General features: G+C 46.2%; 5 protein-coding genes across 5 annotated transcripts; 3 read left to right on the top strand and 2 right to left on the bottom strand.

The window, feature by feature from the left end:
• Positions 1-33: 33 nt before the first annotated feature.
• F4813DRAFT_365578 (WD40 repeat-like protein) lies at positions 34-2,749 on the bottom strand. Its single transcript, XM_049243936.1, has 4 exons — positions 2,264-2,749; positions 2,069-2,203; positions 564-2,009; positions 34-480 (listed from the first exon to the last, which is right to left on the bottom strand). The coding sequence occupies exons 1-4, from the start codon at positions 2,445-2,447 to the stop codon at positions 281-283; spliced, it is 1,965 nt and encodes a 654-aa protein (XP_049097831.1). The 5' UTR covers positions 2,448-2,749; the 3' UTR covers positions 34-280.
• A 474-nt stretch (positions 2,750-3,223) lies between these two features.
• Positions 3,224-4,871, top strand: F4813DRAFT_147248 (SET domain-containing protein). Its single transcript, XM_049238913.1, has 2 exons — positions 3,224-3,599; positions 3,667-4,871. The coding sequence occupies exons 1-2, from the start codon at positions 3,480-3,482 to the stop codon at positions 4,666-4,668; spliced, it is 1,122 nt and encodes a 373-aa protein (XP_049097830.1). The 5' UTR covers positions 3,224-3,479; the 3' UTR covers positions 4,669-4,871.
• F4813DRAFT_365575 (CBP4-domain-containing protein) lies at positions 4,667-5,643 on the bottom strand. The gene is made up of 3 exons (XM_049243935.1): positions 5,480-5,643; positions 5,184-5,368; positions 4,667-5,062 (listed from the first exon to the last, which is right to left on the bottom strand). Exons 1-3 carry the CDS (start codon positions 5,527-5,529, stop codon positions 4,923-4,925), a joined length of 375 nt encoding a protein of 124 aa, XP_049097829.1. The 5' UTR covers positions 5,530-5,643; the 3' UTR covers positions 4,667-4,922.
• Positions 5,644-7,857: 2,214 nt separating this feature from the next.
• F4813DRAFT_147181 (uncharacterized protein) lies at positions 7,858-11,512 on the top strand. The gene is made up of 3 exons (XM_049238912.1): positions 7,858-8,632; positions 8,683-10,980; positions 11,051-11,512. The coding sequence occupies exons 1-3, from the start codon at positions 8,185-8,187 to the stop codon at positions 11,182-11,184; spliced, it is 2,880 nt and encodes a 959-aa protein (XP_049097828.1). The 5' UTR covers positions 7,858-8,184; the 3' UTR covers positions 11,185-11,512.
• Positions 11,513-11,972: 460 nt separating this feature from the next.
• Positions 11,973-13,703, top strand: F4813DRAFT_365570 (uncharacterized protein). The gene is made up of 3 exons (XM_049243934.1): positions 11,973-12,171; positions 12,312-12,505; positions 12,575-13,703. Exons 1-3 carry the CDS (start codon positions 12,162-12,164, stop codon positions 13,586-13,588), a joined length of 1,218 nt encoding a protein of 405 aa, XP_049097827.1. The 5' UTR covers positions 11,973-12,161; the 3' UTR covers positions 13,589-13,703.
• Positions 13,704-15,286: the final 1,583 nt, after the last annotated feature.

Below are 15,286 nucleotides of genomic sequence, written 5' to 3'. Positions count from 1 at the left end.
ATCTCTATCGGCCATTGTTAAAATTTGTTTTTCCTTGCTTTTTTAAAATTAGCTAAATTTTGTAAAATATGCCAGTGCGCCTTTTTTTTTATCGCCCCCCCCCCCCCCCCCAAGTCCCTTGAAAACTCAAACGCCTCGTCCAATGTGTTCATAAGTTGGTGTCTGATAAAATATAAAAATGAGACCGCCAAATTAAAAGCATAATGGCCGGAAAAGCAGAGAGGATATGTCGCTCCGAGAAAATCCCCGTTCATAGTCCATACTATTCGTCTCAAATTCGTTAGGTGAAAATATCTTCATCTTCTTCATTATCGTCCTCTGCATCGGGATATCCTCTAGGGCGACGACCGGAGCCTATCGGCCTCAGTTTCTCATCATACCGTGTACCCATACGTGGTTCAGCCTCATCCATCGAGGACTCGTTATATGAGTGCAACGTGACCGTACCTAGGGCGTTATCCCAGCCATTCAGTGACGATGCTATTTCTCAGAGTTAGCCTCCAACCCAGCAATCCCAAAAATGGGGGACGGAAATATATATATATATATAAACTTAGACTTACCAGCAATAAAAGGGGCAGTAGGATGCCAGCTCGCATCCCTAACAACTGTCGACCAACCTTGAGATCTATACCCGCCGTAGGACCTGCGCTCGGCGCCAGTCTGAGGCAATGCCTGTGTAGACTTCTGAACGTCGATAATACCAGCAATGGTAGCATCCATATTGTATATGTAGATTTTGCCGTCGTGACTACCTGTGTACACATAGCGCGAATCGGTGCTACCGGGCGGCGAGAAGTGGCAGCGGATTAGGGTACGCAGTACCTCATGCCCGCGGAAGGTTACCAACGAGTTATCATTTGGATGTGGGAACCAGTCGGCATCGTCGAACCGGCCCCAGCGGTAGTCGAACTCGGTGTATCGTGTGTGTTGCCGCGGATTCAGTTCCTGGAACCGCGCTGTTGTGTACATCATCTTTAGATCCCAAAGCTTCATGCTCTGGTCCTTGCCGTTGCTTAGTAGGTATCGGCCATCGTTTTTACTATCCAGATACGTTAGGCCCTGAATATGACCGACAAACGCGCCGGCCTCTCGTCCGTCTCCCATGCTCCGTCGATCCCACACTTTAATCGTCGCATCGTCACTACCTGAGTATAAGATGTGAGGTGACGACTTATCCGCAAAACAAACCGCGTTAACATCATCATCATGGCCCTTTATCGTATGCAACACCTGACGCGATTCGATATCGTATACGACGATAGAACTTGCGTTTGTTCCAGCGACTAGCTCCCGTCCGTCGCCAGAGAACCGAATCGAAAAGATACCAAATTCGCCACGCCAGTTTACCCTCCCGTTTTCCGATAAATTCAACATGTATGGATCACCCGTATCGTTCGGATCAGTCGGTGCTAAGCAGACATTACTCTGCATCGAAGTGTATGCTAACCACTTGTTGTCCGGACTTAGAGATGCATCTGTCAAGGTCCAAGAACCGAAAGTAAACGGTACTGTCTTGTAATGCCGCCAGCTATACGGGTTAGAAGTGTCGTACATCCGAACCTTCATGTCTTTAACGCAAGCGAAGTAAAAGTTGCCATCATCTGAGAATTGGCCCGAGTAGACATTATCGTCGTAATTGATAATCATTTCGGCATCAGAGCTGGGAATCATAGATTGCGCCATCATGCTTTGGTTGATCTGGCGAGACCTCCTACTCCCTATGCCAAGCTCGCGATCAAGTATCCGGCGAGCTATTTGCTTCTTTGAGCTAATAGGAGACTGACTCTCATTCGCGCCGAACGTTCCGGAGTTCATCAGACTTCTCCCTTCGTCACTTGGGACTTTAGGGAATCTATCCGGGTCCAGTTCGCGCCGCCGTCTCCGGTACCCGAAGCTATTCTCATTATCGTCGTCATCTTCGCCATCGCCAAATACCAAGTGACCGAGGTTTGATCTTTGAAGGAAATCTAGGACTTGTCGTTGCGATAGTAAGCCGGTACGGCGACCTGTTTATACATCAGCTGTCAGCTCACAATTGATCGGTTTCTAGTAGCTTGGGACGCACTACTTATTAAGTTGATTAGGCGCTGCTGTACAGCTACCCTCTCAGCATCGGGCAATTGCGAACCTTCTCCATTACCGCCTTCTTCATCGTCGTCTCCCACTTGCACTACGAATTGGATGTTCCCCTCTTCGGCATCTGGGCGTGTATTTGTTAGCTAGCTGTAGAGCTTCTAACTCGTTCGCGAGTCTCGCATACCATGAAACTCATCTTCATCCTCGAATAAGTCGTGTTCCATGTCATCTTCATCTATATCCTCCTCCTCCTCGTTTTCTTCGTATTCGGGATCATGCTCGGCTTCATCATTTTCGGCGTCGACAAAATACTCCGGGAAATGCGCCTCCAGGTCTCCCGACCTTGATGTCGATCTTGAGCTACTCATCGTGTCTAGACTGGAATCGCTATAGAATGGATACGTCGGTAGATTGTGTTAGTGTGATTGTCCCACCGATATATCTCCGGTATCCCCTCCGATTGCTTGCTCGGTGGTGCGACGCTGGATGGAGAGATCAAAAAGAAGGAAGCTCTAAACCAGCAGAAAACTGTTTACCTAACCTAGGTACCTAACCTAGGTAAATTACGGAATTGATAGGTTGGTCTTGCCAGAATAGGTTCAGAGGTAAGGCCCTGAAACTTATATGACGACACCGAAGTTCCGTAAGAGGTACACACGTTATGGTGGGGTGTTCCTTATCATTGACTTCAATATTACTTATTAGTACATGGTGTAACACCCGAGATGTTATCGGCTTTTACCCCGGACTTAAGAAGAATTGCAGCCGGTCACATCTCCGTCCGGCACATCATATTGTTTTCTATTTCTACTTGGATGACAAACTCGGAATATCATGATTGATGTAGCAAAGTTGATGAGATAGTGCGCGTATCAAATAAAGCGGATACAAGTGATAACTTAAAAAATATCTCGTCCTAAATACTCATTTAAATATAGGCTCAGGTACATTTGCGAGTATTGTACCTAAAAAAAGCTGGATGATAAAGAGAAACTAATAAATCATAACAGATACAAATAGAGAAATAACGTGGTAGTCACCGGTAACAATTTAAAATACATATATACCATTCGTTATATATCATTGATTCTATACTGTGACTATATCATGTTACCTCTCACTTGTTAATCTATTGGTTTCGCAAATTCCTGTATAAGTACCGGAGTTGGGGATCACAAAATTCTTCCATCTTTTTCTGCTGTCAGTTACGCCTGCACCATCGCCAACTCAATGTTTGCTAAAGCTGTTATGTCAACTATGCTTTCAAGTTTCGATATATAGTCATGGCAGATAGGGCCGGTTATAGTCTTATTCATAACCACGTTCTTGTTATCTACCTTCCTTACGAACTCATCTGTTTGAATTCTTTTTCGTAACTTTAGGTGCCCAGGTATATAACCATGGAATTACACGAAGAGCTCCTCGCTTGGGCGATAGATAAAGGCGTTAAGCTTAATGCTATCGAGCCTAAACGTATCCCTGGTAGGGGCATCGGCATAGTTGCAACTCGGGCGATCAAGGTCTGTTATAGTCTATTCCGCTGTGCTGTGGGTTGCTCTTAAGACTACTAACTAACATAGCCCACAGCCCGAGGAGATTATCCTTGATGTTCCTACGTCTTGCATCCGTAGTATAGACACGGTTCACAAGCCCATCATCCGCCATCTCCCAAAGGCCATCTCGATCCATGGCCTTCTAGCTGCCGATCTAGCTCTGGATGCATCTTCCAAGTACGCGATCTGGAACGCATTATGTCCGACTCACGAAGACTTCGCTGGTATGCCGTTAGTATGGCCACAGGGATTACGTGCTTTACTACCCCCAGCGGCACGAGACTTGCTGTTGAAGCAGGAAGCTAAACTCAAGCTCGACTGGGCTGCCGTCTCGGCAGCATACCCTGAGCAGCTGGACGAAGCGCGGTACAGGCATGCGTGGATGCTGGTCAACACGCGAACCTTTTACTACGTCAACGCCAAACTGAAAAAGAGATCCAAAGACGACCACATGTGCCTGCAGCCCGTTGCGGACCTGTTCAACCACACCGATACCGGAGGTTGTAACGTGGCGTTTGATGACGAGGGGTTCTCTATTAAGGCCACACGCGCATATGCAAAGGGAGATGAGGTTAAGATTTGCTATGGAAGACATAGTGGAGATTTCCTACTTGTCGAATACGGATTCGTCATGGATGAGAATCGATGGGACGAGATTTTACTCGACGAAGTGCTGCTCTCGAGATTGAGCGAACGACAGAAGGAAAGACTAGAGGAAGTCGGATTTCTGGGGAAATACATCTTGGACCGGGAGACGGTATGCCATAGGACACAGGTCGCGGCAAGGTTGCTATGCTGTGGAGTTAGGGAGTGGAAGAGATTCGTGGATGGGATCGACGATGGGGAGCGCAGTCAGCAGAACGTAGATCGTTTGGTCTTGGAGCTGCTGAGGGAACAGAGGCACATTGCTGAAAAGAGGATATCCGAGGCGCAGTCACTAGATGTTGGCGAGCCGCAGCAAAAAGAGGTTCTGATTAAGAGGTGGAAACAGATTCAAGACCTGGTCGACACGAATATTGCACGTCTTGAAGCATAAAAGTCTCTCTAGATAGATAAACTCGTAAATAGTATCATACATATTTGCATGATTAAACATTGATAGGCGTTCATGATCGTTTATACAGGTAGAAATACATCACAACCCGCAAACGACTTGCGCCCGATTTTTGTCCAAACGCCTTATTATCATGCCTTTTGACCCCAGCTTTTTCCCTTTCAAAATTCTGTTCCAGTATCTTATAATACAATGGTACTTCAATGATACTTCGTAAATCATACAGGCGGTATTATTCAACTATTAGAACTAGATGATAGTCCGGACTCCTTCCTCAAGGCCTCTTTTCTCGCCTTCGCTTCTTCGGCACCTAGGAAGTCTTGTCGCAACATTTCTTCCTTTCGCTTTCGTGCGGCTTCTTCCTGTACCACCCATACTGTCATTGTATTAGTACGCGCATGTATAAATCCCGTCTCCCCTCGCAATATCGTCAAGACAGCTGTGTTGCGCGGGGTAGATTCGACATTGAATCGGGACTGAAAGGATATCGCACGTACTTGGCTTATCTGATTTCGAATATTCCTTGAGTTGAGTCACGAAGTCATCGAAATCCTTCTGCCTTTCGTACCGCCGCTCCAAGCTCTTCTTCTGCAGTTCCGGGTTATACTTCTTGAAGAGTTCCTCGTCGGTCGGCTGTACCCACATGACGAACGCGGGGCCTCCTACGCAAACTACGCCGCCGCTGTGGATTCGTGTAGGTTAGTCATGCGGCGCTTACTTTTTGAGATTGGTGACTGTATAGTTGCTTTAAGATAGACCAGGTGGGTAGATGCATTAGAACGCGCTTACTTACACAGCAAGCATTTTGAGCCATGTCCCGAACCTTCCTGACCTAACTGCCATCTTATGAGTTTCGTTGTTGTTTGGTTAGGCTCGTGGTATATAGTTGGCGTGGGTAAAGTCTTGGAAAAGGCCCTGGCAAGTTAAAAGTGCTCTTTGCTTGGGTACGGTTTAATGGTCGATGACGAAAGTTCATTGTCCAGGGTCCTCTCTTACATAATTTGAAGTGGCTAACCTAGTGGGGTATGGCTATCATAAATCCTCTCCTTCCTATTGGATCGCAAACTTTCAAATACATGTCGATAACTTTAGTTACCTACCTATGTACATGAGAATTGAATCTTAGCCGCACTTTACATACATAGGATATAATTGATAGGTAGGTACCTATCGTCTAATGAATGGTAACCAGCGCGTACTTGCTATATTATTTGTACGTTTTTAACCCGCCCAACCGCAGCTAAAGCACGTTTCCTTTCCATTCCAAAGCGCTCACCGGGTCGGATCCTCCCGGCGGCTCGATACACAGGTACCTATGACATATGTATAGCACCTTATAAGCTGAAATAGTTACATAAAAAGCAAACATGAAACAAACACAATCAATCAACATTAGATATGGGTATAAGGTATATCAGGTGCATGTAGGTAATGGGCTGTTATGGAAGTTAAATCCATCTCTGAAATATTAAAGACGTGTTCCAATTTTCGCATTTCAGAATCTGTGGCATTTGAGCGACTTCACCCGGTTCCCGGCATTACAAGTGGACAAGTCGGTTCATGCTAACAGGGGGCGGATGAGGCTGGCTTTGCTCTGTGAGGTATCCGATGGGATCAGCAAGCCAATCAGGTGCTGCTATGAGTTCAGCCCTAGTTGATTTTGATACTGTAACTTTGCTTGGCATATGAAAAACATATGTGCGTATGTGTTGTAGAATCATAATACTAGGTTTATTTCTATATTAGCATTGCTCGTGCAGATGCAGCTAAGTTTGATAGATGTCTCTTAGAGTTTTAATCAACACTTTTACGTTGCAGGTTGCAGGTTGTAGGCAACGAGTGTTTGTTACTAGCGCAAGCGCCGTGTGCAGCGTGTGCTGTTGTGTACCCATCCTTGTTTTAACTATGGACAAACCATAGGAAGAGAAGAGCGAGATGGCTAACATTGTTGAAGCCGGCTGAAGTTAAAACAGCCACTGACATGGGTACATTATGTATCTACATATCAACATTGATACTCCTTCGATCGGGTACACACAGGTCGATTAAAAATAGAGGGATAGAAAGATCAGATAAGATGTAAAGTACGAGATGGAATCCATTTTTCAGGCCTCCTGATCCCCTAAGTTGTAATTGTAGAGGAGAATAGCTTCAAATACATATATGTACCTAACCTAATGTACCTACCTAATTGTTCAATGCAGGTGCTCGTGCTTACTACATGTACCTACGGAGGTATGTATGTATGGTGCAAATACGACCTACAATTGATCATAAAGACAAGATGTAGCTTTACCCAACAAAAATACCATATTAGGTACATAACCCCATACCTGAGGTACATACATGTAGATGTACCCTTTTAGCGCGTGAACATCCCACTTAGACCCGGATATGTTAACCGTGCACCTGCCATTTGACGTAGAGGGGCAGTTGTGACGCTAAAGTTATCAGTGGTTGCAGTGCTACTTTCATAATATTATTAGGATCCTCAAAGTCTCCTTGTACCCCCGATTTGCCGAATCGTCTCGACTTCGCATTTCCACATCTCTTTAAGGTACCAATCCCCCAAAAGGATCGCCCTTGGTATTTATTCATACATAATTCTTCTTCCACCCTCTGCAGAGCAGAAATAATTAATACTAGGGAACTGGTCTCTCTTGACTCTGTTGAAAAGGGTAATGCTTGTTCTGCGACTTTTTCGCTAACTCTAAATACATTCCTTTTATCAAAACTTATTTCACCTATTCCTTATTCCCATCATTGTTGACTTATTGGCGAAAGCTTCGCTGTCCTGTTCCCTTTCCTCTAAACCTCTGGGCAAAACTTTATTGCCAAGCTACCGACGCCTTATTACCGATTTGAGATGTAAAGGATATAAGGTTTCGTCGCTCACATTGATGGAAATAAACAAACAGTCCCTCAATTCAGACATCGCATTCACTTTATATAATGCGCTAGCTTGTCGCCTTTCTTTACCAAATCACAACTTCTCCGAAACGGTTCATCCCTTCATTCGAGAACAGTACTGTGTATATTAACATCCGAGTAATTCACTACTCAATCTTATGTGAGGTGTAAGATCGTACAGCAACATCAAAGTTCAAGCCTACAGCGTGTCTCGGACAAAGTTTGCCAACCAATCCCAAGCCCAAGACTCGCCGCGTTTTTGCATACGCTGGCCTCCCGAAACCGACGATCATTACTGAGCCGAAACACAACAACTCAGGTACCAAAATAGACCCACGGCTTAACAACCCTAGCACTTGCGACAGCCTAGAGCCTCGACTTATACTCGATTTTTTACGCTGCCGAATACAGCTTCTTGTTACATACCAACCTTTTTCGACCATCGCACTCTGCTGTCCACTACTATATAGGAAAGGAACAAGGCGGTGCTGAGGAGACGGCTTAGTAGTATATCAAACGCTAGCTTCTGGAGAATTTGTGGCATCTTACGTTGGCAAGTGGGAAAACGTTGAGCCTCGAGTCGCAAACATGGCATACAATGGCGGATATCAAGATCAGCAGCGCCCTTACGCAGGACCGGCAGCACGAGTACCTCGAGGCCCCCCAAGGGATGGATATCCACCACAACAGCAACAATACAACCAATACCAAGATGACTACGACCACGGATACGATGGATATGACAACGGCTATCAGCAGGACTACGGTCCGCCGCCTCAAGATATGAATTATGGTAGACGGCCACCGCCGCCCAATCAAGGTTACCCTCCGCAAGATATGTATGGTCCTTCCGGTAGAGGCGGTCGTCCTCCCCCACCCGGTGCTGGTGGAAGAGGAGGTCCGATGCGTGGGCCTCCATTTCCTCGTGGTGGTGGCCCTGGAGGTCCTGGAGGTCCCGGCGGCAGAGGTTATCCGCCTCCTGGTCGAGGTGGCCGACCAGGGCCTCCAGACCGCGCTGGTTCTTCAGATCAGAATGGTAAGATAAATTTTTATAGGTTTAGATATTATAACTAATTAATACCATAGATCGTTACGGCCCGAACATTGCAAGCCCGAGCGAGCAAGATTTTGGTAGCCCATTCCCAGTATTCCCAGGACATAACAGAAGAACGGATCTTGACGAAGAGAATGATGTCCTAAACCGAATGGGTGGGATGGATTTGAACGGAGGGAGGCCGGGCATGTCTCCTAAAAGTACTTCAGGGCCAGCTAGAGGACCGGGATCTATGCCGGGACCTAGGCGAGCGCCAACAATGGATGATTATGGACGCCCATCTATGGATAGTCAAAGGGGAGGGAGAGGGCCGCCACCACAAGGATATCCGGATCCAAGACGAGGCCCACCACCAGGTGATCAAGGCTATGGCTATCCAGATGATGGCTACGGTCCCCCGATGTCTCCTACTAGGGATGGAGGATTTGGACCGCCTGGAAGGAGTATGACGATGCCCGCAAATAATGATTATATGAGAAACGCCATGCCGCCGCCGCCGCCGCGTATGGACAGCGCATCTTACAACGGCCCTCCTGGGCGCAATTATCCCCCTCCTCGACCTTCGACCGCTTCAGGAAACAGACCGCCACCCCAGAGGATGTATCCCGACCAAGGCCCCCCAGCACCTCAAGGGCCTCCGGGACCTCCAGGACCTCAAGGACCTCCGAGGCCGTATGAAAATGGGTCACTGCAGCCCCCTGGATGGAACGACCAGCCAGATCGAGGTTCCTTTGGCGAATTTTATGACACCTACTACGACCAGAGCGTAAGCGGAGAACAGTATCCTCCTGGTCCACCTGGTCCGCATGGTCCGCATGGTCCGCATGGAAATCAATACCACGAGGAAATCCCAGATTTTGATGCGGTTCCTTCCCAGAATCCGCGAGAATCGTTCGATCAGCATATTCGTCCTGCCCAACCCGGGTTGCACCAGCCCGGGCCTGCGCGCCAGCCTGAAGTGTCTAGGGCCAAGTCGCAACCAAACTTGCGCGAGCCTCAAGCAGCGGTTTTCGAAATGGTTGGCGATATGCCACCGGTACCACCAGGTGGATTCCAAGCATATAAGCCCCCAAGTGCCGGCCCAGGTCTGCCTGCCGCTCCCAACGCTATGAGACGTAGTTCTCAAGGAACCCCCCAAGGCGGACCAGGCTCTGGACATCCAGCACCCATTAGGCCTGGGTTGATGCCAAATTCCATGGTGAACATGAATGACAAGCCGCCCCCGGTTCGTAACTACAGTGCTGATACGCCACCCGCTACCGCTGGACCGCAAGGCAGGCTCCCCCCACCCCCGCAGAATGGGCGGCCAGCCTCCGTTGCCGAAAAGACTCCCGTCACACCCGAGGAGCTGGAACGCCTACGGGCTGTTATTAAGAGTGATCCGAACGATCAGCAATCTGCTCTTACGCTAGCGAAGAAACTCGTCGAAGCGGCGGATGTCTTGGTTCCTAGGCTCCCTGACCAGAAAGCCAGGGCCAGATCCCGTGAACGTTTCGTGATGGATGCGCATAAAATTTTAAAGAAACTTGCTAGTGCTCAAAACCCGGATGCTATGTTCTTTTTTGCGGATTGCATAGGCCGTAGCATGTTCGGCGATTCGGATCCTAAGGAAGCGTTCACGCTATACCAATCTGCAGCGAAATTGGGAAATGCCGCGGCAGCTTATCGGACAGCCGTCTGCTGCGAGCTCGGCAACGACGAAGGAGGTGGCACACGGAAAGACCCGCTGAAAGCGATCCAGTGGTATAAGCGCGCTGCGACGCTCGGTGATACTCCCGCGATGTATAAGGTTGGAATGATCATGCTAAAGGGACTGCTTGGTCAGCCTAAGAACCCGAGGGAGGCTGTTGGATGGCTGAAGCGAGCAGCAGAACGTGCAGACCCGGAGAATCCTCATGCGCTACACGAATTGGGATTGTTGTATGAGTCGGCGCAACCGAATGATGCAATAGTACGCGATGAAGCATATGCCCTGCAGCTGTTCGAACAGGCAGCTCAGCTCGGGTATAAGTTCAGCCAGTTTAGGATGGGATGTGCCTACGAATATGGCCTAATGGGATGTCCTGTCGATCCACGACTGTCTATCATGTGGTACAGCCGAGCTGCCACGCAAGAGGAACACCAATCCGAACTGGCTCTCAGCGGATGGTATCTAACAGGGAGCGAGGGTGTCTTACAGCAAAGTGATACCGAAGCATATTTATGGGCTAGAAAGGCAGCCCAGGCTGGATTAGCAAAAGCGGAGTACGCAATGGGCTATTTCACCGAGGTTGGCATCGGCGTGCCTGCAAATCTCGAGGATGCCAAGCGATGGTACTGGAGAGCAGCAAGTGAGTTTTCTCTTAACTATTTATTCTGAGTCTACACATGGGGTAAACTAGCAAGCTAACGATTGTATAGGCCAGGATTTTCCCAAGGCTCGCGAGCGCCTGGAAGATCTAAAACGATCTGGCAGGAGCGGACCTCGTCAACGCGAACGCATCTCCCGAAGTAAAATCGGCAAACAACAAGAGGGCGAGTGTTCCGTGATGTAGAACACTCGGATCACCACTACACCGCCCGCAATCGACGAAAGCGGTGACGAGCAACAGTTCCCGTCCAGAACCTCATCCCTTCCAAGCTTAAGGCGATCTCAACGGACCTTGAGAGTGATCAATAGGTCATCTCTTGAAGACCCATCCATTGATGGAGTTGATAAGCCTGCGGAGGCTAGTAATCAGCAATGGGCCAAAGAGTAAATCACATTTTATATGCAGAAACCGGCATATAGTGTGACCCCGCAGGTTGGCGTCTCGGAATTACGTGGGTTTCTATCGACTAGGCCGTAATGTTTAGATGGATAGTTATATTTTTCTTTAAAAAAAACTTGCAGAGTAGAAGACAGTTGGTTTGGCATGATTTGATATACCTTGTATTATACCATTGACGCGTGCATTTGCAGCATTTGGCTATTTGATTAGTTGCCATGCGGAGGGCATTTTGTTTTTCTCAAAATATTCAAGATACCTAATTCTACTCGATTGATATTATCGATTCATAAGTACCTTGAACTTAAGCGATCAGCTAGGTAGTCGTAGGTTCCGAACGGTTGCAAGTTTCATGCCGTAAAAAGGGTATGTAAGGCTGAATATGTAAACACCAGTACTTGGCTGGAAAGTTGGATGATTGCGGCCCCCCAACTGTTCGGAAGTTAGCGACTATTGGCTAGGCGGTGTCTTGCATTACTTGGCGTACATCTACTATAAGACAATGGAGAAATATGATTGGATGGAATATGATTGAATGACCGAACAGGGTGTTTACAACACTGTCTGCGCCTCTGATTACCGATGTAGGTAGCTAGGTGTAGCTTCAATACCTTTCGTATAATCGAAATTTTGTATGTAGATTTTTATATAAATTCCGCGTTTCTTTCTCTACTAGTTATCTTACCTAGTTCTTTATCTCTTAGTTTAAGCAACCTATTACTAGCCTAAGATCAATTTGCTATCAAAAACATCAAGTACATAATATGCTTTCCAGTAAGTAGTGCTCTCTCGGCTTCTGCATATAACTCGCTATCGTTATAAATTACGGAGTTTTACATTTACACTCTGAAGAACATTATTGTTTCTTTTAAATCTCACCCCGTTTTATGGGAAAAGAACTAACCATTAATCAGTGGTTAGGGATAGGACTGACCCTCCTTTATACAATCTCACTACAGCCCTCAGCAAGGATAAACATTGTATCAATACTGCGATAGATGAGCGGACACTCTCTACCTTAACCAGTGATGCCATCCAAATAGTGATTAATAATGACAATAGCCAAGTTGCATGTGGTAAGATTATAAACGAGAAAGATCTCCGCCGAGTAAGAGAGTTGAAATTCCTTAAGCCTCTCGCTTTTGTTATATAATTAACCGTCGCTCTTAATTTACAGGTTACTTTGACTACTACACCTATAGAATCTTTCAAAGCTGATGGGTCGACATCTACCACTATCTGCGACCCTAGCTTTGAAGCGTCCTTCGATCTCAACAATAGCCCTTCAATCTTGCAGACCTCGGTGGATGATATTCAAATCAATGAAGTCAATCTCGATGATCCTGGTACCAAGCCTAGTTCGGACGCTACAAATGCTACCAAGGGGGTAAAAGACGACCTTGAACATCTCTCAGCTTCTAAAGCTTCTACAATACAGTCAGGATGTTCCCATCGTCTTTGTAAAACAGAGTCAAGCTCTGTTCGTAGCTTATTCATCCATGTCGGAGGACCGCGCTGCATATGCCGGTGGAAATGGGGATCTACGATTACATTTAGTGTCAAGTCAGAGAGCTTTAACGATGACCACGAATCATACGAGCATACCATCGCGAGCGCTGAAAAGGCGGCTATGGAGTGGAACAAAGGCGAAATTGGCATCAGATTTCAGCGAGTCACGGAAAACATGCCGGCTGTGTTCCAGATCACATACGCCGGCGTCTGCCGACCCGACCCAAGACTATTTGCAGAAGCGTTCTTCCCTGGCGACTCTCCGCCGAAACGGCAACTACAGGTGTATGCACCATGCTTCGACAAGAACGCACGATTTCATGAGTATATGGCTAATATCCTCTACCATGAATTTGGACACATTCTAGGCCTGCGGCATGAGTTTGCCGACGAGGAAGCTTGGGATTCAGTGCTCGTTGGTGGGCGCAATCGTTTATCGGTCATGAATTATTTCGATCATCCAAGCGAGATTCAAATCCAGGACGACGACTACGCCAACACGAAGCGGTTCTACAGTTCCGACGAGTTAAGGGGGTGCATGATTATTGAAGAAGACCCCGAGAGCCTCGAGCAGTGCTACATTGGCAATAGGAGTCAATCTACGGAAGTCGCCTTCAAAAGTTTTGTCCATAGGCCAGCCCCTATCAGCTTGACAAGGCTTGGCAGCAACTGGCAGCCATAATAACAAATGTACCTCCAAATATACTGTACTTTGATTTACTAATTACACTTCGAATATAAAAGCTAATTTATTAAAATATATACTATAATACAGTTAAGCTATTATATTTTCTTAATATTTTTAGTTATATGGTGATATGTATAGTAGAGGATATTGTCGAGAGACAAGGTAAGGGTTAAGAAAGGAAACGAAACACAATACTGAAATGAGGTTATCACGATCTGTTGTTGTCTCTTGTTGAGTTGTGTGTGTGTGGGTTAGCCTAAAAGGTAAGCCTAAAAGGGCTTAGCCCCACGCACGTGATAGCACGTGACTAGATTACATAATTGCCTATTCCCAATATCCCAACAGATATATTTTAATATACTTTACGACTTTAGATTGCCAGGTGGGGCAGGCTGCCTGACAGCTGCGGCCAAAGCTGACAGGCGCTCGGTATGGTCAGAACTTTTGAAGGCGACTTCCTGTCAGATTAGTCAGCCATGTCAGGTGACCTGAAAATCCCTAGTCTCATGTAAAATAGCGGTGTAACACGCGTTCCCACGATTTTATCTCAATCAATCAGATCATCAGATAGATGATGAATTAGACCTCATATAACGCCTATTCAGTACGTATTAGTTGTGTGACAGATAGTTACGATTCGAAAGAAAGTATTACGACGAGAGAGAGGGGGTGATTACGACGATATCATACAAGTCGCTAGGATGTTAAATGTTATTTAGTGGAAATGTTACTTAAAAGAGCGAAGTATCAAGACATTCAAAATATTATGGAAAAATACATGCCTCGTATTTTCGGAATGATAAAAATTATTTAAAATTGCCTGTTTAAGTAAAGATCAAGCCAGAATCTTTTAAGGGTCTTGTATTTTGCCATATAAATAAAGCAGCAGAATACTTATTTAACTGCTTCAAGCAACATCTCCACCAAATAACATTTAGCATCCTAGCGACTTGTAAGAGTAGCTATAACGACGAAGTAGTACGAGAAAGAGAGGGATGCTATTAGAGGGGACCAACGACCTCCTAGGAGGCCTCGAGGTTAAGTATTGCCACCTTATATTCAGGAAGTTATTTTGATGAATAGGGACCCCGTTAGAAACTTGTGGGGCAACGTAATAGCTATTATAAATAAAGTTTTATAGCCGAAATAAGGCTCCACATATACGAGATAAGAACCAGGGACAAGGCAATAAATAAAACTATAGCCAAGACAAGGCCCTATAATTATCCCTTTAACTGGCATAAAACTACACCTCCACTATTTTTAATACAGTACTACATACGAGATAATCTAATTCTAAGGCTATCGATCAATGAAATCGAGCTACTTGATTTTACACCTAATTTAGCCTATGCCAGTTGTACCAGCATTCCTTCGAGTTACAAATAGCTACCTAGTCTATAAGTGAGGCTATTCAAAACCCTTTCATTTATGTAAATCAATCAGTCCCCAACAAGGTCGTCCCTAACGAGGCAATATTGTCCCTAACAAGGTCGTCCCCAAATAATGTTGCCTTTACAAGCCTAATACGCTAACGGTGTTACCACCTTTTAACGTTGTTTTTAAGCCTTTCTAACGAGCCTCAATATCGAATCCGTACTCCCCCAACCCTATGTATTTCTAATAATATATCTATCCAATCCCCTAATAATTGAACAGGCTTCTAAATAGGACTATCAAATAGCTTGGCTA

Source organism: Daldinia decipiens (genome assembly GCF_022478715.1).
Source record: "Daldinia decipiens strain CBS 113046 unplaced genomic scaffold F4813scaffold_26, whole genome shotgun sequence".
In the NCBI taxonomy this organism is placed as follows: Eukaryota; Fungi; Ascomycota; class Sordariomycetes; order Xylariales; family Hypoxylaceae; genus Daldinia; species Daldinia decipiens.
Note: the sequence above shows the minus strand (reverse complement) of the source record. Positions and strands in the feature narration are given on the sequence as shown.